General features: G+C 52.7%; 1 protein-coding gene across 1 annotated transcript in view; it reads right to left on the reverse strand.

Annotated features, from left to right (window-relative positions):
- Nucleotides 1–26,637, reverse strand: part of LOC106604099 (transcriptional regulator ATRX) — a 115,636-nt gene that overhangs the window by 1,261 nt on the left and 87,738 nt on the right. Inside the window, exons 30-37 of the mRNA XM_045719390.1 lie at nucleotides 26,373–26,480; nucleotides 20,001–20,179; nucleotides 16,556–16,747; nucleotides 5,316–5,465; nucleotides 2,210–2,329; nucleotides 1,856–1,951; nucleotides 1,422–1,550; nucleotides 1–153 (exon numbers count right to left, since the gene is read on the reverse strand). The exon at nucleotides 1–153 is cut by the window's left edge and continues 1,261 nt beyond it. Of these exons, the coding sequence (XP_045575346.1) occupies nucleotides 1–153; nucleotides 1,422–1,550; nucleotides 1,856–1,951; nucleotides 2,210–2,329; nucleotides 5,316–5,465; nucleotides 16,556–16,747; nucleotides 20,001–20,179; nucleotides 26,373–26,480 (1,127 nt within the window). The remainder of the gene's footprint in view (nucleotides 154–1,421; nucleotides 1,551–1,855; nucleotides 1,952–2,209; nucleotides 2,330–5,315; nucleotides 5,466–16,555; nucleotides 16,748–20,000; nucleotides 20,180–26,372; nucleotides 26,481–26,637) is intronic.

Below are 26,637 nucleotides of genomic sequence, written 5' to 3' on the forward strand. Positions count from 1 at the left end.
CTGTTGGTACAACCCCAAGAGTTCCATCTGGCTCATCCCTCCAGCTCCCAGCATGCCGTTCATCTGGCTCATCAGCTGGGCCTGGTTGGCCATGGCCATCTGCTGCTCTCTCACCTTCCTGTTGGTGATCACCTTCTGAACGTACATCATCAGCTGTGGAGGGAGAGAGAGAGAGGTCAGGACTTCTCAGGGTTCATCAGAGAGAGACAGATGGAGGGAGAGAGAGAGAGAGGTCAGGACTTCTCAGGGTTCATCAGAGAGAGACAGATGGAGGGAGAGAGAGAGAGAGGTCAGGACTTCTCAGGGTTCATCAGAGAGAGACAGATGGAGGGAGAGAGAGAGACTAGGTGGTGATCAGCCTGAACAATAGAAAGAGAAGCAGGAGAGGTTTAGATAACAGGTGGAAAGGAAACGTTTAAGGTAGTGTTGTCATGCTGGGTCGTGTCGTGCTGGGTCGTGCTAGCTTGTATCATGTCGTGTTAGCTTGTCATGTCAGTTCGCGCTAGGCCATGTTGTGCTAGCTTATGCTAGCTTGTATCACGTCGTTTTAGGTCGTGCTAGGTCATGTCGTGCTAGGTCCTGCTAGATTGTATCATGTCGTGCTAGCTTGTATAATGTTGTGTTAGGCCGTGTCGTGCTAGCTTGTGTCATGTCGTGTCGTGCTAGCTTGGGTCGTGTTGTGTTAGGTCATGTTGTGTTAGTCCGGGTCGTGCTAGCTTGTATCATGTCGCGTCATGTTGTGTCGTGCTAGCTTGTGTCGTGCTAGCTTGTATCATGTCGTGTTAGGTCGGGTCGTGCTAGCTTGTATCATGTCGGGTCGTGCTAGCTTGTATCATGTCGTGTTAGGTCGGGTCGTGCTAGCTTGTATCATGTCGTGTTAGGTCGGGTCGTGCTAGCTTGTATCATGTCGTGTTAGGTCGGGTCGTGCTAGCTTGTATCATGTCGTGTTAGGTCGGGTCGTGCTAGCTTGTATCATGTCGTGTTAGGTCGGGTCGTGCTAGCTTGTATCATGTCGTGTTAGGCCGGGTCGTGCTAGCTTGTATCATGTCGTGCTAGGCCGGGTCGTGCTAGCTTGTGTCATGTCGTGTTAGGCCGTGTCGTGCTAGCTTGTATCATGTCGCGCTAGCTTGTATCATGTCGCGCTAGCTTGTATCATGTCGCGCTAGCTTGTATCATGTCGTGCTAGCTTGTATCATGTCGTGCTAGCTTGTATCATGTCGTGCTAGGTCGGGTCGTGCTAGCTTGTATCATGTTGTGTTAGGCCGTGTCGTGCTAGCTTGTATCATGTTGTGTTAGGCCGTGTCGTGCTAGCTTGTATCATGTCGTGTCGTGCTAGCTTGTATCATGTTGTGTTAGGTCGGGTCGTGCTAGCTTGTATCATGTCGTGTTAGGTCGTGTCAGGTTAGAAGTTGTGATCTTACAGTCTGTTGCTTATTGAGGACGTCTCTGTAGGCAGCTTCTCTTCGTTTGAGTTCCATCTCTACACTGGCCTGTCTCCCCAGAGCCATGGCCTGGACCTGGGCCTCCGTTAGAGCCGGGTTCTCCTTCCACTGGGGAGGAGAGGAGGAGGAGAGGAGGAGACTGGTCACAGCGTGGACAACACACTGTTCTGACAGACCATACAACCAAAACTTCCTCACACCTCAAGTCTTCAACACAGGTTCTTAGGAGGATAGACAACTGAAGTGATGGTGAGATGGACTCCAGCACCCATCCAGTCCATCCCTCCTACCTCCTGGAGGTGTCTTCTAGAGATTATCTGGTCAGATTATGTTAGGTTGTCCCTCTACTCCCTCCTACCGGTGTCTTCTAGAGATTATCTGGTCAGATTATGTTAGGTTGTCCCTCCACTCACCACTCTCCCGATGGTGTCCTCTAGAGATTCTCTGGGGAGGAATTTCAGAGCGTTGGTGGCCTCCATCACCTTCTGACGGCCCTGGTTGATCAACTCCTACAATCGTAGAAAAAAGATGCAAACGTAAAAAATAAACCCAGAACCTCTAGTACCGGGTCAAACCCAGAACCTCTAGTACCGGGTCAAACCCAGAACCTCTAGCTAGGGTACCGGGTCATGGGAGGGCCACCAACCGGTGTGTGTAATAAATGATTTGGTCAATTCGCAGCAAGGTCTGAAATGCAGGACTCAGGGCAGTGTGTGTGTGTGTGTGTGTGTGTGTGTGTGTGTGTGTGTGTGTGTGTGTGTGTGTACCTCCAGCTGGGGGTTGGACATAGAGGCCAGTGCCGCCACGTTGAAGGGGAAGTAGCTGTTCGCTCCTCCCATGTCCATCTGTCCTCCGTACGCGCCATGGTTGACACGCAGAGACAGACCCTGGGACAGAGACAGAGAGGGTTAGACAGACCCTGGGACAGAGACAGACCCTGGGACAGAGACAGACCCTGGGACAGAGACAGACCCTGGGACAGAGACAGACCCTGGGACAGAGACAGACCCTGGGACAGAGACAGAGAGGGTTAGACAGACCCTGGGACAGAGACAGACCCTGGGACAGAGACAGACCCTGGGACAGAGACAGACCCTGGGACAGAGACAGAGAGGGTTAGACAGACCATGGGACAGAGACAGACCCTGGGACAGAGACAGACCCTGGGACAGAGACAGACCCTGGGACAGAGACAGACCCTGGGACAGAGACAGACCCTGGGACAGAGACAGACCCTGGGACAGAGACAGACCCTGGGACAGAGACAGACCCTGGGACAGAGAGGGTTAGAGAGACCCTGGGACAGAGACAGACCCTGGGACAGAGACAGACCCTGGGACAGAGACAGACCCTGGGACAGAGACAGACCCTGGGACAGAGAGGGTTAGAGAGACCCTGGGACAGAGACAGACCCTGGGACAGAGACAGACCCTGGGACAGAGACAGACCCTGGGACAGAGACAGACCCTGGGACAGAGAGGGTTAGACAGACCCTGGGACAGAGACAGACCCTGGGACAGAGACAGACCCTGGGACAGAGACAGACCCTGGGACAGAGACAGACCCTGGGACAGAGACAGACCCTGGGACAGAGACAGACCCTGGGACAGAGAGGGTTAGAGAGACCCTGGGACAGAGACAGACCCTGGGACAGAGACAGACCCTGGGACAGAGACAGACCCTGGGACAGAGACAGAGAGGGTTAGAGAGACCCTGGGACAGAGAGGGTTAGAGAGACCCTGGGACAGAGACAGACCCTGGGACAGAGACAGACCCTGGGACAGAGAGGGTTAGACAGACCCTGGGACAGAGACAGAGCCTGAGACAGAGATAGAGGGTTATATATACAGTTGAAGTCGGAAGTTTACATACACTTACGTTGGAGTCATTAAAACTCGTTTTTTCAACCACTACACAAATTTCTTGTTAACAAACTATAGTTTTGGCAAGTAGGTTAGGACGTCTACTTTGTGCATGACACAAGTCATTTTTCCAACAATTGTTTACAGATTATTTCACTGTATCACAATTCCAGTGGGTCAGAAGTTCACATACACTAAGTTGACTGTGCCTTTAAACAGCTTGGAAAACTCCAGAAAATGATGTCACAGCTTTAGAAGCTTCTGATAGGCTAATTGACATCATTTGAGTCAATTGTAGGTGTACCTGTGGATGTATTTCAAGGTCTACCTTCAAACTCAGTGCCTCTTTGCTTGACATCGTGGGAAAATCAAAAGAAATCAGCCAAGACCTCAGAAAACAAATGGTGGACCTCCACAAGTCTGGTTCGTCCTTGGAAGCGATTTCCAAACGCCTGAAGGTACAATGTTCATCTGTACAAACAATAGTACGCAAGTATAATCACCATGGGACCACGCAGCCGTCATACCGCTCAGGAAGGAGACGCGTTCTGTCTCCTAGAGATGAACGTACTTTGGTGTGAAAAGTGCAAATCAATCCCAGAACAGCAAAGGACCTTGTGAAGATGCTGGATGAAACAGGTACAAAAGTATCTATATCCACAGTAAAACGAGTCCTATATCGACATAACCTGAAAGGCCGCTCAGCAAGGAAGAAGCCACTGCTCCAAAACCGCCATAAAAAAAGCCAGACTACGGTTTGCAACTGCACATGGGGACAAAGATCGTACTTTTTGGAGGAAAGTCCTCTGGTCTGAAGAAACAAAAATAGAACTGTTTGGCAATAATGACCATCGTTATGTTTGGAGGAAAAAGGGGGATGCTTGCAAGCCGAAGAACACCATCCCAACCGTGAAGCACGGGGGTGGCAGCATCATGTTGTGGGGGTGCTTTGCTGCAGGAGGGGCTGGTTCACTTCACAAAATAGATGGCATCATGAGGCAGGAAAATTATGTGGATATATTGAAGCAACATCTGAAGACATCAGTCAGGAAGTTAAAGGTTGGTCGCAAATGGGTCTTCCAAATGGACAATGACCCCAAGCATACTTCCAAAGTTGTGGCAAAATGGCTTAAGGACAACAAAGTCAAGGTATTGGAGTGGCCATCACAAAGCCCTGACCTCAATCCGATATAAAATTTGTGGGCAGAACTGAAAAAGCGTTTGCGAGCAAGGAGGCCTACAAACCTGACTCAGTTACACCAGCTCTGTCAGGAGGAATGGGCCAAAATTCACCCAACTTATTGTGGGAAGCTTGTGGAAGGCTACCCAAAATGTTTGACCCAAGTTAAACAATTTAAAGGCAATGCTACCAAATACTAATTGAGTGTATGAAAACTTCTGACCCACTGGAAATGTGATGAAAGAAATAAAAGCTGAAAGAAATAATTCTCTACTATTATTCTAACATTTCACATTCTTAAAATAAAGTGGTGATCCTAACTGACCTAAGACAGGGAATTTTTACTAGGATTAAATGTCAGGAATTGTGAAAAACTGAGTTTAAATGAATTTGGCTAAGGCGTATGTAAACTTCTGACTTCAACTGTATATACAATGAGATCATCTTTGAAAACTAACAATCACCAAAATAAAAGCTAGACTGTCGGGGAGAATTTAAATTCCAAAAACAAATCATTTATTGATTTTCTGTTTTCAAAAGAAAAATCGCTTTAAAAAAAAAAAGGCAACATTCTCTCAGCTCCATGGAGAAATTTGTAGAATTGCAGGAAATTGCCTTAAATGATATTTTTTTTTTTTTTTAAATAATTCACTACACGGCCAAGATGGGGGCCTCTAAAATCGAGCCACGCCGAAGGGCCAAGCTGAAAGGGTTAATGCAGATAGTTAAATAGTTAACCAAATAGCCACCCCAGACTAACTACTCATCAGTCTTATGACTTGGGGGTAGAAGCTGTTCAGGGTCTGTCTGTCTGTATGACTGTGTGTTTACCTTCTTCTCTGCCTCGTACTCGGCCCAGGCTGCTTTGCGGTCCTCCTCGCTGAGAGCCTCCTCTTCCTTGTGATCCAGCAGGGAGTCATGTTCGTGATAACCCACTATCTGCTCCTTATTGCTGTGGAGCAGCTCAGCTAGGAACGGGTCCTACAGGAGAGAAGTTACAGCACGGTTAAGGTTAAGGTTAGGTAGTCATGTTCGTGATAACCCACTATCTGCTCCTTATTGCTGTGGAGCAGCTCAGCTAGGAACGGGTCCTACAGGAGAGAAGTTACAGCACGGTTAAGGTTAAGGTTAAGTAGTCATGTTCGTGATAACCCACTATCTGCTCCTTATTGCTGTGGAGCAGCTCAGCTAGGAACGGGTCCTACAGGAGAGAAGTTACAGCACGGTTAGGTTAAGGTTAAGGTTAAGTAGTCATGTTCGTGATAACCCACTATCTGCTCCTTATTGCTGTGGTTCTACAGGAGAGACGGAGCAGCCAGCTAGGAAGGGGTCCTACGGAGCAGCCAGCTAGGAAGGGGTCCTACGGAGCAGCCAGCTAGGAAGGGGTCCTACGGAGCAGCCAGCTAGGAAGGGGTCCTACGGAGCAGCCAGCTAGGAAGGGGTCCTACGGAGCAGCCAGCTAGGAAGGGGTCCTACGGAGCAGCCAGCTAGGTTAGGTAACCCTAACCCTACAGGAGAGGACACACACCATGAAACCACAACCAACAGCACCAGTTTTGTTTTACACTAATCAAAACCCTAAAAGTCGAAGAAAAAAATACATTCTGTTAATCTGATCAGAGATGACAAAGTCCAACAGCTGGTTTGAGTGTTCTGCTACAGAGTGGAACACCAGACAGCTGGAGAGGAGGGGGAGGAGAGAGAAATGGGGGAGAGAGGAGAGAGGGGGGAGGAGAGAGGGGGATGGAGAGGAGAGGGGGGAGGAGAGAGGGGGATGGAGAGGAGAGGGGGAGGAGAGAGGGGGATGGAGAGGAGAGGGGGGAGGAGAGAGGGGGATGGAGGAGGAGGGGGAGGAGAGAGGGGGATGGAGGAGGAGGAGAAAGGGGGATGGAGGAGGAGGAGAAAGGGGGATGGAGGAGGAGGGGGGAGGAGAGAGGGGGATGGAGAGGAGGGATTGGAGAGAGGGGGATGGAGGGTAGCGGGGGAGAGAGGGGGATGGAGGAGGAGGGGGGAGGAGGAGGGGGAGGAGAGAGAAACGGGGGAGAGAGGGGGATGGAGGAGAGAGAAACGGGGGAGAGAGGGGGATGGAGGAGGAGGGGGGAGGAGAGAGGAGTCAGTATTCTTTATTTAAAATATTCACGGTCTTTAATGACACTTATTGAAAATAATATCGTGATAAAAATTCCAGGCCCTAGTCACACAAACATGGTTTAAATCTCTCCCTCTCGTCTGCCTTTACAATAACTGGACCTATGTAATCTGGAACCGGCACCACTGGGCCGTCGTTAACCTACACATATATAGTACCAGAAAAAAGTTTGGACACACCTACTCATTCCCGGGTTTTTCTTTATTTAGACTATTTTCAACGTTGTACAATAATAGTGAAGACATCAAAACTATGAAATCATGTAGTAACCAAAAAAGTGTTAAACAAATCAAAATATATTTTATATTTAAGATTCTTCAAACCAGAGAGGTGACCAAGTACCTGATGGTCACTCTGACAGAGTTCCTCTGTGGAGATGGTTGTCCTTCTGGAAGGTTCTCCTATCTCTGCAGCACTCCACCAATCAGACCTTTATGGTAGAGTGGCCAGATGGAAGCCACTCCTCAGTAAAAGGCACATGACAGCCCGCTTGGAGTTTACCAAAAGGCACCTAAAGGACTCAGACCATGAGAAACAAGATTCTCTGGTCTGATGAAACCAAGATTGAACTCTTTGGTCTGAATGCCAAGCGTCACATCTGGAGGAAACCTGGCACCATCCCTACGGTGAAGCATGGTGGTGGCAGCATCCCTGCAGTGAAGCATGGTGGTGGCAGCATCATGATGTGGGGATGTTTTTCAGCGGCAGGGACTGGGAGACTAGTCAGGATCGAGGGAAAGATGAACGGAGCAAAGTACAGAGATCCTTGATGAAAACCTCCTCCAGAGCGCTCAGGACCTCCGACTGGGGTGAAGGTTCACCTTTCAACAGGACAACGACCCTAAGCACACAGCCAAGACAACGCAGGAGTGGCTTCGGGACAAGTCTCTGAATGTCCTTGAGAAGCCCAGCCAGAGCCCTGACTTGAACCTGATCTAACATCTCTGGAGAGACCTGAAAATAGCTGTGCAGCGACGCTCCCCATCCAACCTGACAGAGCTTGAGAGGATCTACAGAGAAGAATGGGAGAAACTCCCCAAATACAGATGTGCCAAGCTTGTAGCGTCATACCCAAGAAGACTCGAGGCTGTAATCGCTGCCAAAGGTGCTTCAACAAAGTACTGAGTAAAGGGTCTGAATACTTATGTAAATGTGATATTTCTGTTTATTTTTTATACATGATCAAAAAATGTCTACAAACCTGTTTTTGCTTTGTCATTATGGGGTATTGTGATGTCATTATGGGGTATTGTGATGTCATTATGGGGTATTGTGATGTCATCGTGGGGTATTGTGATGTCATCGTGGGGTATTGTGATGTCATCATGGGGTATTGTGATGTCATCATGGGGTATTGTGATGTCATTATGGGGTATTGTGATGTCATCGTGGGGTATTGTGATGTCATCATGGGGTATTGTGTGCAGATTGATGAAGAAAAACAACTATTTAATCAGTTTTGGAATAAGGCTGTAACGTAACAACACGTGGAAAAGGTCAAGGGGTCTGAATACTTGTTGAATGCTCTGTAGACAACATTATCTCCTTGACACCGATCCTGAACACGAGGACCCCATAGTATTCTCTGTAAACCTACGACTGCGTCAAGTTCGCTGACGACGCGACAGTAGCAGGCCTGATTACCAACCACGACAAGACGGACTACAGGGAGGTGGTCTGACGGCGTGGTGCTGGGTAAACAACCTCTCCTTCAATATTACCGAAACAATAGGAGCAGATTGGTTCCTCCTGAAGTCTACAGGCTGGACGACCCATTCCTCGTTACGGGGAGAACTTTACATTCTCCAGTGTACACATCTCGAAAAAGCTGAAATGGTGCAACCACAATGGACATCGAAGTGAAGGCACGACAGAAACTATTCAACCTCAGGATGCTGAAGAAATTCGGCCTGTCCACGATGGGCCCCTCAGTGTTCTACAGGAGCACCACCGAGAGCATCCTGTCGGCCTGCATCACAGGCAGCGGGACCGCAAGGCTCTTCAGACGGTGATCCGTGCAGCTGAACACACCATTGAGTGCCCTCCAGGACATCTACACCACCAGGTGTTGCAGGAAGGACTAGAATATCACTAGGGACCTCAGCCACACATCATGGCAAAAAGTGGAACACCGGCCAATTTCACCCCCATAGACAGTAGACTACTGGGAGCCATTTCACCCCCATAGACAGTAGACTACTGGGAGCCATTTCCACCCCCATAGACAGTAGACTACTGGGAGCCATTTCACCCCCATAGACTACTGGGAGCCATTTCACCCCCATAGACTACAGGGAGCCATTTCACCCCCATAGACTACAGGGAGCCATTTCACCCCCATAGACTACTGGGAGCCATTTCACCCCCATAGACTACTGGGAGCCATTTCACCCCCATAGACTACTGGGAGCCATTTCACCCCCATAGACTACTGGGAGCCATTTCACCCCCATAGACTACTGGGAGCCATTTCACCCCCATAGACTACTGGGAGCCATTTCACCCCCATAGACTACTGGGAGCCATTTCACCCCCATAGACTACTGGGAGCCATTTCACCCCCATAGACTACTGGGAGCCATTTCACCCCCATAGACTACTGGGAGCCATTTCACCCCCATAGACTACTGGGAGCCATTTCACCCCCATAGACTACTGGGAGCCATTTCACCCCCATAGACTACTGGGAGCCATTTCACCCCCATAGACTACTGGGAGCCATTTCACCCCCATAGACTACTGGGAGCCATTTCACCCCCATAGACTACTGGGAGCCATTTCACCCCCATAGACTACTGGGAGCCATTTCACCCCCATAGACTACTGGGAGCCATTTCACCCCCATAGACTACTGGGAGCCATTTCACCCCCATAGACTACTGGGAGCCATTTCACCCCCATAGACTACTGGGAGCCATTTCACCCCCATAGACTACTGGGAGCCATTTCACCCCCATAGACTACTGGGAGCCATTTCACCCCCATAGACTACTGGGAGCCATTTCACCCCCATAGACTACTGGGAGCCATTTCACCCCCATAGACTACTGGGAGCCATTTCACCCCCATAGACTACTGGGAGCCATTTCACCCCCATAGACTACTGGGAGCCATTTCACCCCCATAGACTACTGGGAGCCATTTCACCCCCATAGACTACTGGGAGCCATTTCACCCCCATAGACTACTGGGAGCCATTTCACCCCCATAGACTACTGGGAGCCATTTCACCCCCATAGACTACTGGGAGCCATTTCACCCCCATAGACTACTGGGAGCCATTTCACCCCCATAGACTACTGGGAGCCATTTCAGCCCCATAGACTACTGGGAGCCATTTCAGCCCCATAGACTACTGGGAGCCATTTCAGCCCCATAGACTACTGGGAGCCATTTCAGCCCCATAGACTACTGGGAGCCATTTCAGCCCCATAGACTACTGGGAGCCATTTCACCCCCATAGACTACTGGGAGCCATTTCACCCCCATAGACTACTGGGAGCCATTTCACCCCCATAGACTACTGGGAGCCATTTCAGCCCCATAGACTACTGGGAGCCATTTCACCCCCATAGACAGTAGACTACTGGGAGCCATTTCACCCCCATAGACAGTAGACTACTGGGAGCCATTTCACCACCATAGACAGTAGAGCCCGGCCCGTCAGTCCCATACAGCTCCGGTCAGACAGTAGAGCCCGGCCCGTCAGTAGAGCCCGGCCCGTCAGTCCCCTACAGCTCCGGGCCGTCAGTAGAGCCCGGCCCGTCAGTCCCCTACAGCTCCGGGCAGACAGTAGCGCCCGGCCCGTCAGTCAGACAGTAGAGCCCGGCCCGTCAGTCCCAGTCAGACAGTAGAGCCCGGCCCGTCAGTAGAGCCCGGCCCGTCAGTCCCGTACAGCTCTGGCCCGTCAGTAGAGCCCGTCCCGTCAGTCCCGTACAGCTCCGGCCCGTCAGTGGAGCCCGGCCCGTCAGTCCCCTACAGCTCCGGCCCGTCAGTGGAGCCCGGCCCGTCAGTCCCCTACAGCTCCGGTCAGACAGTGGAGCCCGGCCCGTCAGTCCCCTACAGCTCCGGTCAGACAGTAGAGCCCGGCCCGTCAGTCCCATACAGCTCCGGTTAGACAGTGGAGCCCGGCCCATCAGTCCCGTACAGCTCCGGTCAGACAGTGGAGCCCGGCCCGTCAGTAGAGCCCGGCCCGTCAGTCCCCTACAGCTCCGGGCCGTCAGTAGAGCCCGGCCCGTCAGTCCCGTACAGCTCCAGTCAGACAGTAGAGCCCGGCCCGTCAGTAGAGCCCGGCCCGTCAGTACCGTACAGCTCCAGTCAGACAGTAGAGCCCGGCCCATCAGTAGAGCCCGGCCCGTCAGTACCGTACAGCTCCAGTCAGACAGTAGAGCCCGGCCCGTCAGTAGAGCCCGGCCCGTCAGTACCGTAACAGCTCCAGTCAGACAGTAGAGCCCGGCCCGTCAGTAGAGCCCGGCCCGTCAGTCCCGTACAGCTCCGGTTAGACAGTGGAGCCCGGCCCGTCAGTAGAGCCCGGCCCGTCAGTCCCCTACAGCTCCGGGCCGTCAGTAGAGCCCGGCCCGTCAGTCCCCTACAGCTCCGGTTAGTCAGTAGAGCCCGGCCCGTCAGTCCCCTACAGCTCCGGTCAGACAGTAGAGCCCGGCCCGTCAGTAGAGCCCGGCCCGTCAGTACCGTACAGCTCCAGTCAGACAGTAGAGCCCGGCCCGTCAGTACCGTACAGCTCCAGTCAGACAGTAGAGCCCGGCCCGTCAGTAGAGCCCGGCCCGTCAGTCCCGTACAGCTCCAGTCAGACAGTAGAGCCCGGCCCGTCAGTCCCGTACAGCAGATAAATACTATTATATCACCTGCTGAGAGCTGGGAATAACCTGGGTCTGCAGGGGCCCTTATATAACTGTCTGTGTCTGTGTGTGTGTTGGTGTGTGTGTGGGGCCCCTGGCTGATCCCTTCTCTGTCATTAGGAGGAAACAAGCTGCTTCCTTGGTCTGCAATTAGCGTTCACTATTCTAGAGCAGGAAGACTGTGTCCCAATTGGCTCCCTATTTAATGCACTACTTTAACCAGGTCCTATATAGGGCTCTGGTCAAAAGTAGTGCACTCTATAGGGAATAGGGAGACATTTTGGAGTTGGGATGCACACAAGGAGTGTCCTAAAGAGAGGGATGGACTAATGACACACCATCAGGTGGAGGGAGAGAGAGAGATGGAGACCAGAAAAACTACTTGGGGTGAGAGGTAGAGAAGAGAGGGTGAGAGGTAGAGAAGAGAGGGTGAGAGGTAGAGAAGAGAGGGTGAGAGGTAGAGAAGAGAGGATGAGAGGTAGAGAAGAGAGGATGAGGAGGGTGAGGGGTAGAGAAGAGAGGTAGAGGGTGAGAGGTAGAGAAGAGAGGTAGAGAAGTAGAGGAGGATGAGAGGTAGAGAAGAGAGGATGAGGAGGGTGAGAGGTAGAGGAGAGAGGATGAGGAGGGTGAGGGGAAGAGAAGAGAGGTAGAGGAGGGTGAGGGGAAGAGAAGAGAGGTAGAGGAGGGTGAGAGAGAGAGGAGAGAGGATGAGAGGTAGAGGAGAGAGGATGCGGAGGGTGAGGGGAAGAGAAGAGAGGTAGAGGAGGGTGAGAGAGAGAGAAGAGAGGTAGAGGAGGGTGAGAGAGAGAGAAGAGAGGTAGAGGAGGGTGAGAGAGAGAAGAGAGGATGAGGAGGGTGAGAGAGGTAGAGAAGAGAGGATGAGGAGGGTGAGAGAGAGAGAAGAGAGGTAGAGGATGAGAGAAGAGAGGTAGAGGAGGGTGAGAGAGGTAGAGAAGAGAGGATGAGGAGGGTGAGAGGTAGAGGAGAGAGGATGAGGAGGGTGAGAGGTAGAGGAGAGATGATGAGGATGAGAGGTAGAGAAGAGAGGTAGAGGAGGGTGAGAGATAGAGAAGAGAGGTAGAGGAGGGTGAGAGAGAGGAGAGAGGATGAGGAGGGTGAGAGGTAGAGGAGAGATGATGAGAGGTAGAGAAGAGAGGTAGAGGAGGGTGAGAGGTAGAGGAGAGATGATGAGGAGGGTGAGAGGTAGAGAAGAGAGGTAGAGGAGGGTGAGAGAGAGAGAAGAGAGGTAGAGGAGGGTGAGAGAGAGAAGAGAGGATGAGGAGGGTGAGAGAGGTAGAGAAGAGAGGATGAGGAGGGTGAGAGAGGTAGAGAAGAGAGGATGAGGAGGGTGAGAGAGGTAGAGAAGAGAGGTAGAGGAGGGTGAGAGATAGAGAAGAGAGGTAGAGGAGGGTGAGAGGTAGAGAAGTGAGGTAGAGGAGGATGAGAGATAGAGAAGAGAGGTAGAGGAGGATGAGAGATAGAGAAGAGAGGTAGAGGAGGATGAGAGATAGAGAAGAGAGGTAGAGGAGGGTGAGAGATAGAGAAGAGAGGTAGAGGAGGGTGAGAGGTAGAGGAGAGAGGTAGAGGAGGATGAGAGGTAGAGAAGAGAGGTAGAGGAGGGTAAGAGAGGTAGAGGAGGATGAGAGGTAGAGGAGGGTGAGGATGAGGAGGGTGAGAGGTAGAGGAGAGATGATGAGGAGGGTGAGAGAGGTAGAGAAGAGAGGATGAGGAGGGTGAGAGAGAGAAGAGAGGATGAGGAGGGTGAGAGAGGTAGAGAAGAGAGGATGAGGAGGGTGAGAGAGGTAGAGAAGAGAGGTAGAGGAGGATGAGAGGTAGAGGAGAGAGGTAGAGGAGGATGAGAGAGAGGAGAGAGGATGAGGAGGGTGAGAGAGGTAGAGAAGAGAGGATGAGGAGGGTGAGAGAGAGAAGAGAGGTAGAGGAGGGTGAGAGATAGAGAAGAGAGGTAGAGGAGGATGAGATGTAGAGGAGAGAGGTAGAGGAGGGTGAGAGAGGAGAGAGGATGAGGAGGATGAGAGATAGAGAAGAGAGGATGAGGAGGGTGAGAGATAGCTCATTAGTTTCCCCTGCCTGTCCTGTGTGGTCAGAGTCTTTGACTACAAAACCACAGAGATACTTAAAGAACAGATGTGTGGAAACAGGGACTTCCTCAGTATAGGAGTCTGACAGAGAGCAGGCTGGGAGACTCATCTGACTCGTCCCTGGATCATTCAGGCAGTAATACCTTCCATAGTACTGCAGCTGGACCTGAACCCAGCAGAACCACCAGCAGCTGTACCTGAACCCAGCAGAACCACCAGAACCACCAGCTGCTGGACCTGAACCCACCAGAACCACCAGCAGCTGGACCTGAACCCAGCAGAACCACCAGCAGCTGGACCTGAACCCAGCAGAACCACCAGCAGCTGGACCTGAACCCAGCAGAACCACCAGCAGCTGGACCTGAACCCAGCAGAACCACCAGCTGCTGGACCTGAACCCAGCAGAACCACCAGCTGCTGGACCTGAACCCAGCAGAACCACCAGCAGCTGGACCTGAACCCAGCAGAACCACCAGCAGCTGGACCTGAACCCAGCAGAACCACCAGCAGCTGGACCTGAACCCAGCAGAACCACCAGCAGCTGGACCTGAACCCAGCAGAACCACCAGCAGCTGGACCTGAACCCACCAGAACCACCAGCAGCTGGACCTGAACCCACCAGAACCACCAGCAGCTGGACCTGAACCCACCAGAACCACCAGCAGCTGGACCTGAACCCACCAGAACCAACAGCAGCTGTACCTGAACCCACCAGAACCAACAGCTGGACCTGAACCCACCAGAACCAACAGCTGTACTAGTCCCTGGCCAGAACAGAGCAGCTACACATCTTTAATAGTGGGCAGTAAACCCTGTCATATAAACATCACTGGGTTTAGCTGGCCAGTTAAACATCAATACACATCTCACTCTCTCCTCCCACAGATTCATCCACCTCTCCTCCCACAGATTCATCCACCTCTCCTCCCACAGATTCATCCACCTCTCCTCCCACAGATTCATCCACCTCTCCTCCCACAGATTCATCCACCTCTCCTCCCACAGATTCATCCACCTCTCCTCCCACAGATTCATCCACCTCTCCTCCCACAGATTCATCCACCTCTCCTCCCACAGATTCATCCACCTCTCCTCCCACAGATTCATCCACCTCTCCTCCCACAGATTCATCCACCTCTCCTCCCACAGATTCATCCACCTCTCCTCCAACAGATTCATCCACCTCTCCTCCCACAGATTCATCCACCTCTCCTCCCACAGATTCATCCACCTCTCCTCCCACAGATTCATCCACCTCTCCTCCCACAGATTCATCCACCTCTCCTCCCACAGATTCATCCACCTCTCCTCCCACAGATTCATCCACCTCTCCTCCCACAGATTCATCCACCTCTCCTCCCACAGATTCATCCACCTCTCCTCCCACAGATTCATCCACCTCTCCACCAACAGATTCATCCACCTCTCCTCCCACAGATTCATCCACCTCTCCTCCCACAGATTCATCCACCTCTCCTCCCACAGATTCATCCACCTCTCCTCCCACAGATTCATCCACCTCTCCTCCCACAGATTCATCCACCTCTCCTCCCACAGATTCATCCACCTCTCCTCCCACAGATTCATCCACCTCTCCTCCCACAGATTCATCCACCTCTCCTCCCACAGATTCATCCACCTCTCCTCCCACAGATTCATCCACCTCTCCTCCCACAGATTCATCCACCTCTCCTCCCACAGATTCATCCACCTCTCCTCCCACAGATTCATCCACCTCTCCTCCCACAGATTCATCCACCTCTCCTCCCACAGATTCATCCACCTCTCCTCCCACAGATTCATCCATCTATTTGGTAAAAGGCAGTAAACAGAGTAATGATGGTGCAGCTGTGTTGTGCCTTTAGAGGCTGAGATCATTAAACGGCAGGGGGGGGGGGGGGCCCTCAGGGGCCAAACCAGCCTGTCACACAGCACCTGCACCCATGGGATGAGAGGAAACAATGGAACGAGACAGAGAGCGAGACAGAGAGAGAGACAGAGAGCGAGACAGAGAGCGAGACAGAGAGCGAGACAGAGAGCGAGACAGAGAGCGAGACAGAGAGCGAGACAGAGAGAGAGACAGAGAGCGAGACAGAGAGCGAGACAGAGAGCGAGACAGAGAGCGAGACAGAGAGCGAGACAGAGAAGCGAGACAGAAAGCGAGACAGAAAGCGAGACAGAAGGCGAGACAGAGAAAGCGAGACAGAGAGCGAGACAGAGAGCGAGACAGAGAGCGAGACAGAGAGCGAGACAGAGAGCGAGACAGAGAGCGAGACAGAGAGCGAGACAGAGAGCGAGACAGAGAGCGAGACAGAGAGCGAGACAGAGAGCGAGACAGAGAGAGAGACAGAGAGAGAGACAGAGAGAGAGACAGAGAGAGAGACAGAGAGCTGGAGGGTGGACACAGGCCGGACAGACCGAGGGAGGGATAAACAACAGGGTTTACGACAGCTCTTAAGTTCAAAGGCTGCACACTAACCTGTTACACACACACAAACACACACTAATGTATCCCAGCGTACATCTGCACAGAGGGAGCAGGTTAACAGAGAGTATCTTGGCATTTAAAGGTTATTTGGTCCATCGTTGTTCCAGTGAAGGATATTGCGGTGTGTCTATAATGAGAGGGTTTAAAACACAGTAATGAGGGTTGGAACTGTTCCCTCTGCAGGGGCTCAGGGAGCGGGGGGGCTCAGGGAGCAGGGGGGGGGGGGCTCAGGGAGCAGGGGGGGGCTCAGGGAGCAGGGGGGGGGGGGGATCAGCTGGGCCGCATGTTCCCTCCACTTCACCGTGTCTGAGAGCGTGCCAGCGTGCCACACAACAACAACAAAAAAAAAATCGTGATTTCTCCAAATAACTAGGTGAAACAATTGTTCCTCGTTATTAGTCACATCCCATCGTCCTGGGACAGAAGTTATACATCTATGTTACCTAGAGAGATGAGAGATTATCCCCCCCCCTCCATACCTTTGGCAGCATAGGTGTGGTCCTCTTGCTCTTCTTGCCAGTGGGATCATCCAGAAGGTCGGGTTCGAAGGCGTAGAGCTCCGTTAGCTCATTCATGGTGAAATGTCTCTCGATCTGCTGTTGATCCACCACTCGGAAGGACAGAGACTGTTTAGCCACCTGGCGGTCATAGATCTTCTCTTCCATAGTACCCTGAGAGGAGAAGAGGACAGGTCAAAGGACAGGACAGAGGACAGGTTATCATCTATAGTACCCTGAGAGGAGAAGAGGACAGGTCAGAGGACAGGACAGAGGACAGGTTAACATCTATAGTACCCTGAGAGGAGAAGAGGACAGGTTACCTAGAGGAGGAGAGGACAGGTTAACATCTATAGTACCCTGAGAGGAGGAGAGGACAGGACAGAGGACAGGTTAACATCTATAGTACCCTGAGAGGAGAAGAGGACAGGTTAACATCTATAGTACCCTGAGAGGAGAAGAGGACAGGTTAACATCTATAGTACCCTGAGAGGAGAAGAGGACAGGTTAACATCTATAGTACCCTGAGAGGAGAAGAGGACAGGTTAACATCTATAGTACCCTGAGAGGAGAAGAGAACAGGTCAGAGGACAGGTCAGAGGACAGGTTAACATCTATAGTACCCTGAGAGGAGGAGAGGACAGGACAGAGGACAGGTTAACATCTATAGTACCCTGAGAGGAGAAGAGGACAGGTTAACATCTATAGTACCCTGAGAGGAGAAGAGGACAGGTTAACATCTATAGCACCCTGAGAGGAGGAGAGGACAGGTTAACATCTATAGTACCCTGAGAGGAGGAGAGGACAGGACAGAGGACAGGTTAACATCTATAGTACCCTGAGAGGAGAAGAGGACAGGTTAACATCTATAGTACCCTGAGAGGAGAAGAGGACAGGTCAGAGGACAGGTTAACATCTATAGTACCCTGAGAGGAGGAGAGGACAGGTCAGAGGACAGGTCAGAGGACAGGTTAACATCTATAGTACCCTGAGAGGAGAAGAGGACAGGTTAACATCTATAGTACCCTGAGAGGAGAAGAGGACAGGTCAGAGGACAGGTTAACATCTATAGTACCCTGAGAGGAGGAGAGGACAGGACAGAGGACAGGTTAACATCTATAGTACCCTGAGAGGAGAAGAGGACAGGTTAACATCTATAGCCCTGAGAGGAGAAGAGGACAGGTTAACATCTATAGTACCCTGAGAGGAGGAGAGGACAGGTTAACATCTATAGTACCCTGAGAGGAGGAGAGGACAGGTTAACATCTATAGTACCCTGAGAGGAGGAGAGGACAGGACAGAGGACAGGTTAACATCTATAGTACCCTGAGAGGAGAAGAGGACAGGTTAACATCTATAGTACCCTGAGAGGAGAAGAGGACAGGTTAACATCTATAGTACCCTGAGAGGAGAAGAGGACAGGTTAACATCTATAGTACCCTGAGAGGAGGAGAGGACAGGACAGAGGACAGGTTAACATCTATAGTACCCTGAGAGGAGGAGAGGACAGGACAGAGGACAGGTTAACATCTATAGTACCCTGAGAGGAGGAGAGGACAGGTCAGAGGACAGGTTAACATCTATAGCACCCTGAGAGGAGAAGAGGACAGGTTAACATCTATAGTACCCTGAGAGGAGGAGAGGACAGGTTAACATCTATAGTACCCTGAGAGGAGGAGAGGACAGGTCAGAGGACAGGTTAACATCTATAGTACCCTGAGAGGAGGAGAGGACAGGTTAACATCTATAGTACCCTGAGAGGAGAGAGGGCAGGAGAGGACAGGTTAACATCTATAGTACCCTGAGAGGAGAAGGACAGGTCAGAGGACAGGTTAACATCTATAGTACCCTGAGAGGAGGAGAGGACAGGACAGAGGACAGGTTAACATCTATAGTACCCTGAGAGGAGAAGAGGACAGGTAACACAGAGAGGACAGGTTAACATCTATAGTACCCTGAGAGGAGGAGAGGACAGGTTAACATCTATAGCACCCTGAGAGGAGGAGAGGACAGGACAGAGGACAGGTTAACCGCAAACTCGTACATTTCCTCAGTGAAAACAATGTACTGAGCACATGTCAAATTGGCTTTTTACCAAATTACAGACCACGTATTCACCCTGCGCACCCTAATTGACAAACAATACAAAACAAAACAAAGGCAAAGTCTTCTCATGTCTTTGTTGATTTCAAAAAAGCTTTTGACTCAATTTGACCTGAGGGTCTGAGGGTCTGAGGGTCTGCTATACAAATGAACGGAAAGTGGTGTTGGGGGAAAAACATACGACATTATAAAATCCATGTAAACAAGTGCGAGGTTAAAATGGCCAAAAAACATTTCTTTCCACAGGGCCGTGGGGTGAGACAGGGATGCAGCTTAAGCCCCACCCTCTTCAACACATACAGTTGAAGTTGGAAGTTTACTGGCTGGCCCACTAACTGGCCGGCCCACTAACTGGCCGGCCCACTAACTGGCCGGCCCACTAACTGGCCGGCTGGCCCACTAACTGGCCGGCCCACTAACTGGCCGGCTGGCCCACTAACCGGCCCACTAACTGGCCGGCTGGCCCACTAACCGGCCCACTAACTGGCCGGCTGGCCCACTAACCGGCCCACTAACTGGCCGGCTGGCCCACTAACCGGCCGGCTGGCCCACTAACCGGCCCACTAACTGGCCGGCTGGCCCACTAACCGGCCCACTAACTGGCCGGCTGGCCCACTAACTGGCCGGCTGGCCCACTAACCGGCCCACTAACTGGCCGGCTGGCCCACTAACCGGCCCACTAACTGGCCGGCTGGCCCACTAACCGGCCCACTAACTGGCCGGCTGGCCCACTAACCGGCCCACTAACTGGCCGGCTGGCCCACTAACCGGCCCACTAACTGGCCGGCTGGCCCACTAACCGGCCCACTAACTGGCCGGCTGGCCCACTAACCGGCCCAACTAACTGGCCGGCTGGCCCACCAACCGGCCCACTAACTGGCAAGCTGGCCCGCTAACCGGCCCACTAACTGGCCGGCCCACTAACTGGCTGGCTGGCCCACTAACTGGCTGGCTGGCCCACTAACTGGCTGGCTGGCCCACTAACTGGCTGGCTGGCCCACTAACTGGCTGGCTGGCCCACTAACTGGCCGGCTGGCTGGCCCACTAACTGGCCCACTAACTGGCCGGCTGGCCCACTAACTGGCCCACTAACTGGCCGGCTGGCCCACTAACTGGCCGGCTGGCCCACTAACTGGCCGGCTGGCCCACTAACTGGCCGGCTGGCCCACTAACTGGCCGGCTGGCCCACTAACTGGCTGGCTGGCCCACTAACTGGCTGGCTGGCCCACTAACTGGCTGGCTGGCCCACTAACTGGCTGGCTGGCCCACTAACTGGCTGGCTGGCCCACTAAATGACTGACTAGCTGGTTGGCTGACTGGTTACCTGAGCCAGGAATCGGTAGACATAGCAAGTCTTGAGCTGTCCGAAGCGGTAGAGCCTGAAGATACTCTGGATGTCGTACGACGGGTTCCAGGAAGCATCAAAGATGATGACCCGGTTAGCTCCTATCAGGTTGATGCCCAGAGAACCAGCCCTGGTCGAGATCAGGAACAACCTACCTCTATGGAGGGGGAGGAGAGGTAGAGGGAGGAGAGGTGTAGAGGGGGGAGGAGAGGTGTAGAGGAGGGAGGAGGAGGTAGAGGGGGAGGAGGAGGTAGAGGGGTAGAGAGGGGTGAGAGAGGGTAGAGAGGGGGAGGAGAGGTAGAGAGGGAGGAGGAGAGGTAGAGAGGGAGGAGGAGAGGTAGAGAGGGAGGAGGAGAGGTAGAGAGGGAGGAGGAGAGGTAGAGAGGGAGGAGGAGAGGTAGGGGAGGAGAGGTAGAGAGGGGGGAGGAGAGGTAGAGAGGGGGGAGGAGAGGTAGAGAGGGAGGAGGAGAGGTAGAGAGGGGGAGGAGAGGTAGAGAGGGGGGGAGGAGAGGTAGAGAGGGGGGAGGAGAGGTAGAGAGGGGGGAGGAGGAGAGAGGGGGGAGGAGGAGAGAGGGGGGAGGAGGAGAGAGGGGGGAGGAGGAGAGGTAGAGAGGGGGAGGAGGAGAGAGGGGGAGGAGGAGAGGTAGAGAGGGGGAGGAGGAGAGGGTAGAGAGGGGGGAGGAGGAGAGGTAGAGAGGGGGGAGGAGGAGAGGTAGAGAGGGGGGAGGAGGAGAGGTAGAGAGGGGGGAGGAGGAGAGGTAGGAGGAGAGGTAGAGAGGGGGAGGAGAGGTAGAGGAGAGGTAGAGAGGGGGAGGAGAGGTAGAGAGGGAGGAGGAGAGGTAGAGAGGGGGAGGAGAGAGGTAGAGGGGGGAGGAGAGGAGGTAGAGGGGGGAGGAGAGAGGTAGAGAGGGAGGAGAGGAGAGGTAGAGAGGGAGGAGAGGAGAAAGTAAGAGGGGAGCAATGATGGAGGTATAGAACCAACTTCCTATTATTGAAATGTCTACATTGCAATATCAACTATGAAGGTACAGGACTATCAAAGTGAATTGTTTCTACTACCAGGGTTTGGTGTCTTGTAGAGAATATAGGGATATTGTTATCAACGTCAACACCAACCATGTTAGGATGAAACAGTCAGAGGTCACCAAGCACAAAATGGCTTCAGCTTCTAACGTCCCTATAAAGATGTGGTGGCTTTCAGTAATTGTCTCTGGGACTGTTCCATCCTCACATTTAGGGGGGGGACTGTTCCATCCTCACATTTAGGGGGGGACTGTTCCATCCTCACATTTAGGGGGGGGGACTGTTCCATCCTCACATTTAGGGGGGGGGACTGTTCCATCCTCACATTTAGGGGGGGGGACTGTTCCATCCTCACATTTAGGGGGGGGGACTGTTCCATCCTCACATTTAGGGGGGGACTGTTCCATCCTCACATTTAGGGGGGGGACTGTTCCATCCTCACATTTAGGGGGGGACTGTTCCATCCTCACATTTAGGGGGGGGGACTGTTCCATCCTCACATTTAGGGGGGGGGGGACTGTTCCATCCTCACATTTAGGGGGGACGGACTGTTCCATCCTCACATTTAGGGGGGACGGACTGTTCCATCCTCACATTTAGGGGGGACGGACTGTTCCATCCTCACATTTAGGGGGGGGACTGTTCCATCCTCACATTTAGGGGGGACGGACTGTTCCATCCTCACATTTAGGGGGGACGGACTGTTCCATCCTCACATTTAGGGGAGGGGGACTGTTCCATCCTCACATTTAGGGGGGGGACTGTTCCATCCTCACATTTAGGGGGGGACTGTTCCATCCTCACATTTAGGGGGGGGACTGTTCCATCCTCACATTTAGGGGGGGACTGTTCCATCCTCACATTTAGGGGGGACGGACTGTTCCATCCTCACATTTAGGGGGGACGGGACTGTTCCATCCTCACATTTAGGGGGACGGACTGTTCCATCCTCACATTTAGGGGGGGACTGTTCCATCCTCACATTTAGGGGGGACGGACTGTTCCATCCTCACATTTAGGGGGACGGACTGTTCCATCCTCACATTTAGGGGGGGGACTGTTCCATCCTCACATTTAGGGGGGGGGACTGTTCCATCCTCACATTTAGGGGGGGACTGTTCCATCCTCACATTTAGGGGGGGACTGTTCCATCCTCACATTTAGGGGGGGACTGTTCCATCCTCACATTTAGGGGGGGGACTGTTCCATCCTCACATTTAGGGGGGGGGACTGTTCCATCCTCACATTTAGGGGGGGGGACTGTTCCATCCTCACATTTAGGGGGGGGACTGTTCCATCCTCACATTTAGGGGGGACGGACTGTTCCATCCTCACATTTAGGGGGGACGGACTGTTCCATCCTCACATTTAGGGGGGACGGACTGTTCCATCCTCACATTTAGGGGGGGGGACTGTTCCATCCTCACATTTAGGGGGGACGGACTGTTCCATCCTCACATTTAGGGGGACGGACTGTTCCATCCTCACATTTAGGGGGGGGACTGTTCCATCCTCACATTTAGGGGGGGGGACTGTTCCATCCTCACATTTAGGGGGGGGGACTGTTCCATCCTCACATTTGGGGGGGGGACTGTTCCATCCTCACATTTAGGGGGGGGACTGTTCCATCCTCACATTTAGGGGGGGGGACTGTTCCATCCTCACATTTAGGGGGGGGACTGTTCCATCCTCACATTTAGGGGGGGGGACTGTTCCATCCTCACATTTAGGTGGGGGGGACTGTTCCATCCTCACATTTAGGGGGGGGACTGTTCCATCCTCACATTTAGGGGGGACTGTTCCATCCTCACATTTAGGGGGGGGGGACTGTTCCATCCTCACATTTAGGGGGGGGGACTGTTCCATCCTCACATTTAGGGGGGGGACTGTTCCATCCTCACATTTAGGGGGGGACTGTTCCATCCTCACATTTAGGGGGGGACGGGACTGTTCCATCCTCACATTTAGGGGGGGGGACTGTTCCATCCTCACATTTAGGGGGGGACGGGGACGACTGTTCCATCCTCACATTTAGGGGGGGACGGGACTGTTCCATCCTCACATTTAGGGGGGGGGACTGTTCCATCCTCACATTTAGGGGGGGGACTGTTCCATCCTCACATTTAGGGGACGGACTGTTCCATCCTCACATTTAGGGGGGGCCTGTTCCATCCTCACATTTAGGGGGGGACTGTTCCATCCTCACATATAGGGGGGGACTGTTCCATCCTCACATTTAGGGGGGACGGGACTGTTCCATCCTCACATTTAGGGGGGGGGACTGTTCCATCCTCACATTTAGGGGGGACGGGGAACTGTTCCATCCTCACATTTAGGGGGGCGGACGACTGTTCCATCCTCACATTTAGGGGGGGGGACTGTTCCATCCTCACATTTAGGGGGGGACTGTTCCATCCTCACATTTAGGGGGGACGGACTGTTCCATCCTCACATTTAGGGGGGGGACTGTTCCATCCTCACATTTAGGGGGGGGGACTGTTCCATCCTCACATTTAGGGGGGGACTGTTCCATCCTCACATTTAGGGGGGACTGTTCCATCCTCACATTTAGGGGGGACTGTTCCATCCTCACATTTGGGGGGGGGGGCCTGTTCCATCCTCACATTTAGGGGGGGTACTGCTCCATCCTCACATTTAGGGGGGACGGACTGTTCCATCCTCACATTTAGGGGACGGGACTGTTCCATCCTCACATTTAGGGGGCGGACTGTTCCATCCTCACATTTAGGGGGGGGGGGACTGTTCCATCCTCACATTTAGGGGGGGGGGAACTGTTCCATCCTCACATTTAGGGGGGGACCGTTCCATCCTCACATTTAGGGGGGGACCGTTCCATCCTCACATTTAGGGGGGGACCGTTCCATCCTCACATTTAGGGGGGACCGTTCCATCCTCACATTTAGGGGGGGACCGTTCCATCCTCACATTTAGGGGGGGGGAACCGTTCCATCCTCACATTTAGGGGGGGGGACCGTTCCATCCTCACATTTAGGGGGGAGTGTTTCCAATCTCTGGTTGGGAACTGTTTTCCGCCCCTCCCAAAGATAACTGGCCCCGTTTCTGGGATTCACCCACAAACAGGACCAAGCCTGGCCTGTTGAGGAGTGACGGACTCCATCCTAGCTGGAGGTGGTGCTCTCATCTTATCTACGAACATAGACAGGGCTCTAACTCCTCTAGCTCCACAATGAGATAGGCTGTTAGCCAGTCTGCCACTAGCACAGTCAGCTCAGCTATCCCCATTGAGACCGTGTCTGTGCGTCGATCTAGGTTGGGCAAAACTAAACATGGCGGTGTTCGCTTTAGCAATCTCACTGGAATAAAGACCTCCTCCATTCCTGCCATTATTGAAAGAGATTGTGATACCTCACATCTCAAAATAGGGCTAATTGCCTCCCGGGTAGCGCTGTGCCACCAGAGATTCTGGGTTTGAGCCCGGGTTCTGTCGCAGCCGGCCGCGACCGGGAGGCCCATGGGGCGCCACACAATTGGCCCAGCGTCGTCCTGGTTAGGGGAGAGGGTTTGTCCGGCAGGGATGTCCTTGTCTCATCGCGCTCTAGCGACTCCTGTGGCGGGCCGGGTGCAGTGCCCGCTGACCGGGTCGCCAGGTGTACGGTGTTTCCTCCGACACATTGGTGCGGCTGGCTTCCTGGTTGGATGGGCGTTGTGTCAAGAAGCAGTGCGACTTGGTTGGGTCGTGTTTCGGAGGACGCACGGCTCTCTCGACCTTCGCCTCTCACGAGTCCGTACGGGGAGTTGCAGCGATGAGACAAGACTGTAACTACCAATTGGAAAAGGTGGTGAACTAAAATCTAAATATATTTAAAATAGGGTTACTTAATGTTAGATCCCTCACTTCCAAGGCAGTTATAGTCAATGAACTAATCACTGATAATAATCTTGATGTGATTGGCCTGACTGAAACATGGCTTAAGCCTGATGAATTTACTGTGTTAAATGAGGCCTCACCCCCAGGTTACACTAGTGACCATACCCCCCGCGCATCCGGCAAAGACGGAGGTGTTGCTAACATTTATGACAGCAAAATTTCAATTTACAAAAACAACAAAACGACAACGGTTTCCCCTTTTGAGCTTCTAGTCATGAAATCTATGCAGCTACTCAATCACTTGTTATATCTACTGTTTACAGGCCTCCTGGGCCATATGCAGCGTTCCTCACCGAGTTCCCTGAATTCCTATCGGATCTTGTAGTCATAGCAGATAATATTCTAATTTTTGGTGACTTTAACATTCACATGGAAAAGTCCACAGACCCACTCCAAAAGGCTTTCGGAGCCATCATCGACTCAGTGGGTTTTGTCCAACATGGTTGGCACTTTCCAAGGGTATCTTTGGACGGGGCCACAGTGTCCCCTGTCCCCCCGAATCTATGCTGCAATAGTCTGTGTGTCGGGGGGCTAGGATCAGTCTGTCCTACCTGGTATAATTCTCCTGTCTTATCCGGTGTCCTGTGTGAATTTAAGTATTCTCCCTCTACTTCTCCCTCTCTTGTCCCTCCCCTCCCGGAGGACCTGAGCCCTAGGACCATGCCTCAGGACTATCTGGTCTGATGACTCCTTGCTGTCCCCAGTCCACCTGGCCGTGCTGCTGCTCCAGTTGCAACTGTTCTGCCTGCAGCTATGGAACCCTGACCTGTTCACCGGACGTGCTACCTGTCCCAGACCTGCTGATTTCAACTCTCTAGAGACAGCAGGAGCTGTAGAGATAGTCTCAATGATCGGCTATGAAAAGCCAACTGACATTTACTCCTGAGGTGCTGACCTGTTGCACCCTCTACAACCACTGTGATTATTATTATTTGACCCTGCTGGTCATTTATGAACATTTGAACATCTTGTAGAGCAATCTGTCCTTGATGGCCATGTACTCTTATAATCTCCACCTGGCCCTCAGAGCCTGGTTCCTCTCTAGGTTTCTTCCTAGGTTTTGGCCTTTCTAGGGAGTTTTTCCTAGCCACCGTGCTTCTACACCTGCATTGCTTGCTGTTTGGGGTTTTAGGCTGGGTTTCTGTACAGCACTTTGAGAATATCAGCTGATGTAAAAGGGCTTTAAAATACATTTGATTTGATGTTTAGTGACGAGACGGGGCGTCGTTTAGCGGCGAGCCGGGGCGTCGTTTAGCGGCGAGCCGGGGCGTCGTTTAGCGGCGAGCCGGGGCGTCGTTTAGCGGCGAGCCGGGGCGTCGTTTAGCGGCGAGCCGGGGCGTCGTTTAGCGGCAGCGCGTCGTTAGCGGCGAGCCGGTCGTAGCGGCAGCCGGGCGTCGTTAGCCAGCGGGCGTCGTTACGGACGTTGCTGGTGTCATTGAACTCCTCGGCCCACTTCTTCCGGTTCAGGGCGTTGGTGGAGCCGTCCAAACGGTAGTAGTCTATGTTCCGGAACCACTTCCCCTCACCTGCACAGGTAAACACATAGTGAGGTTAGACAACAGTTTTCAAAGAGTACAGTTTGACCTTTCTCTCCTGTCAGCTTCAGTTTAGCTAGGCAATAGGCAAGCCAATCCCTAAACAGGCCTAGTTTCAAAATGCATCACTAGACTCCGGGCCAGGGGA

This window comes from Salmo salar, chromosome ssa05 (genome assembly GCF_905237065.1).
Source record: "Salmo salar chromosome ssa05, Ssal_v3.1, whole genome shotgun sequence".
Lineage (NCBI taxonomy): Eukaryota > Metazoa > Chordata > Actinopteri > Salmoniformes > Salmonidae > Salmo > Salmo salar.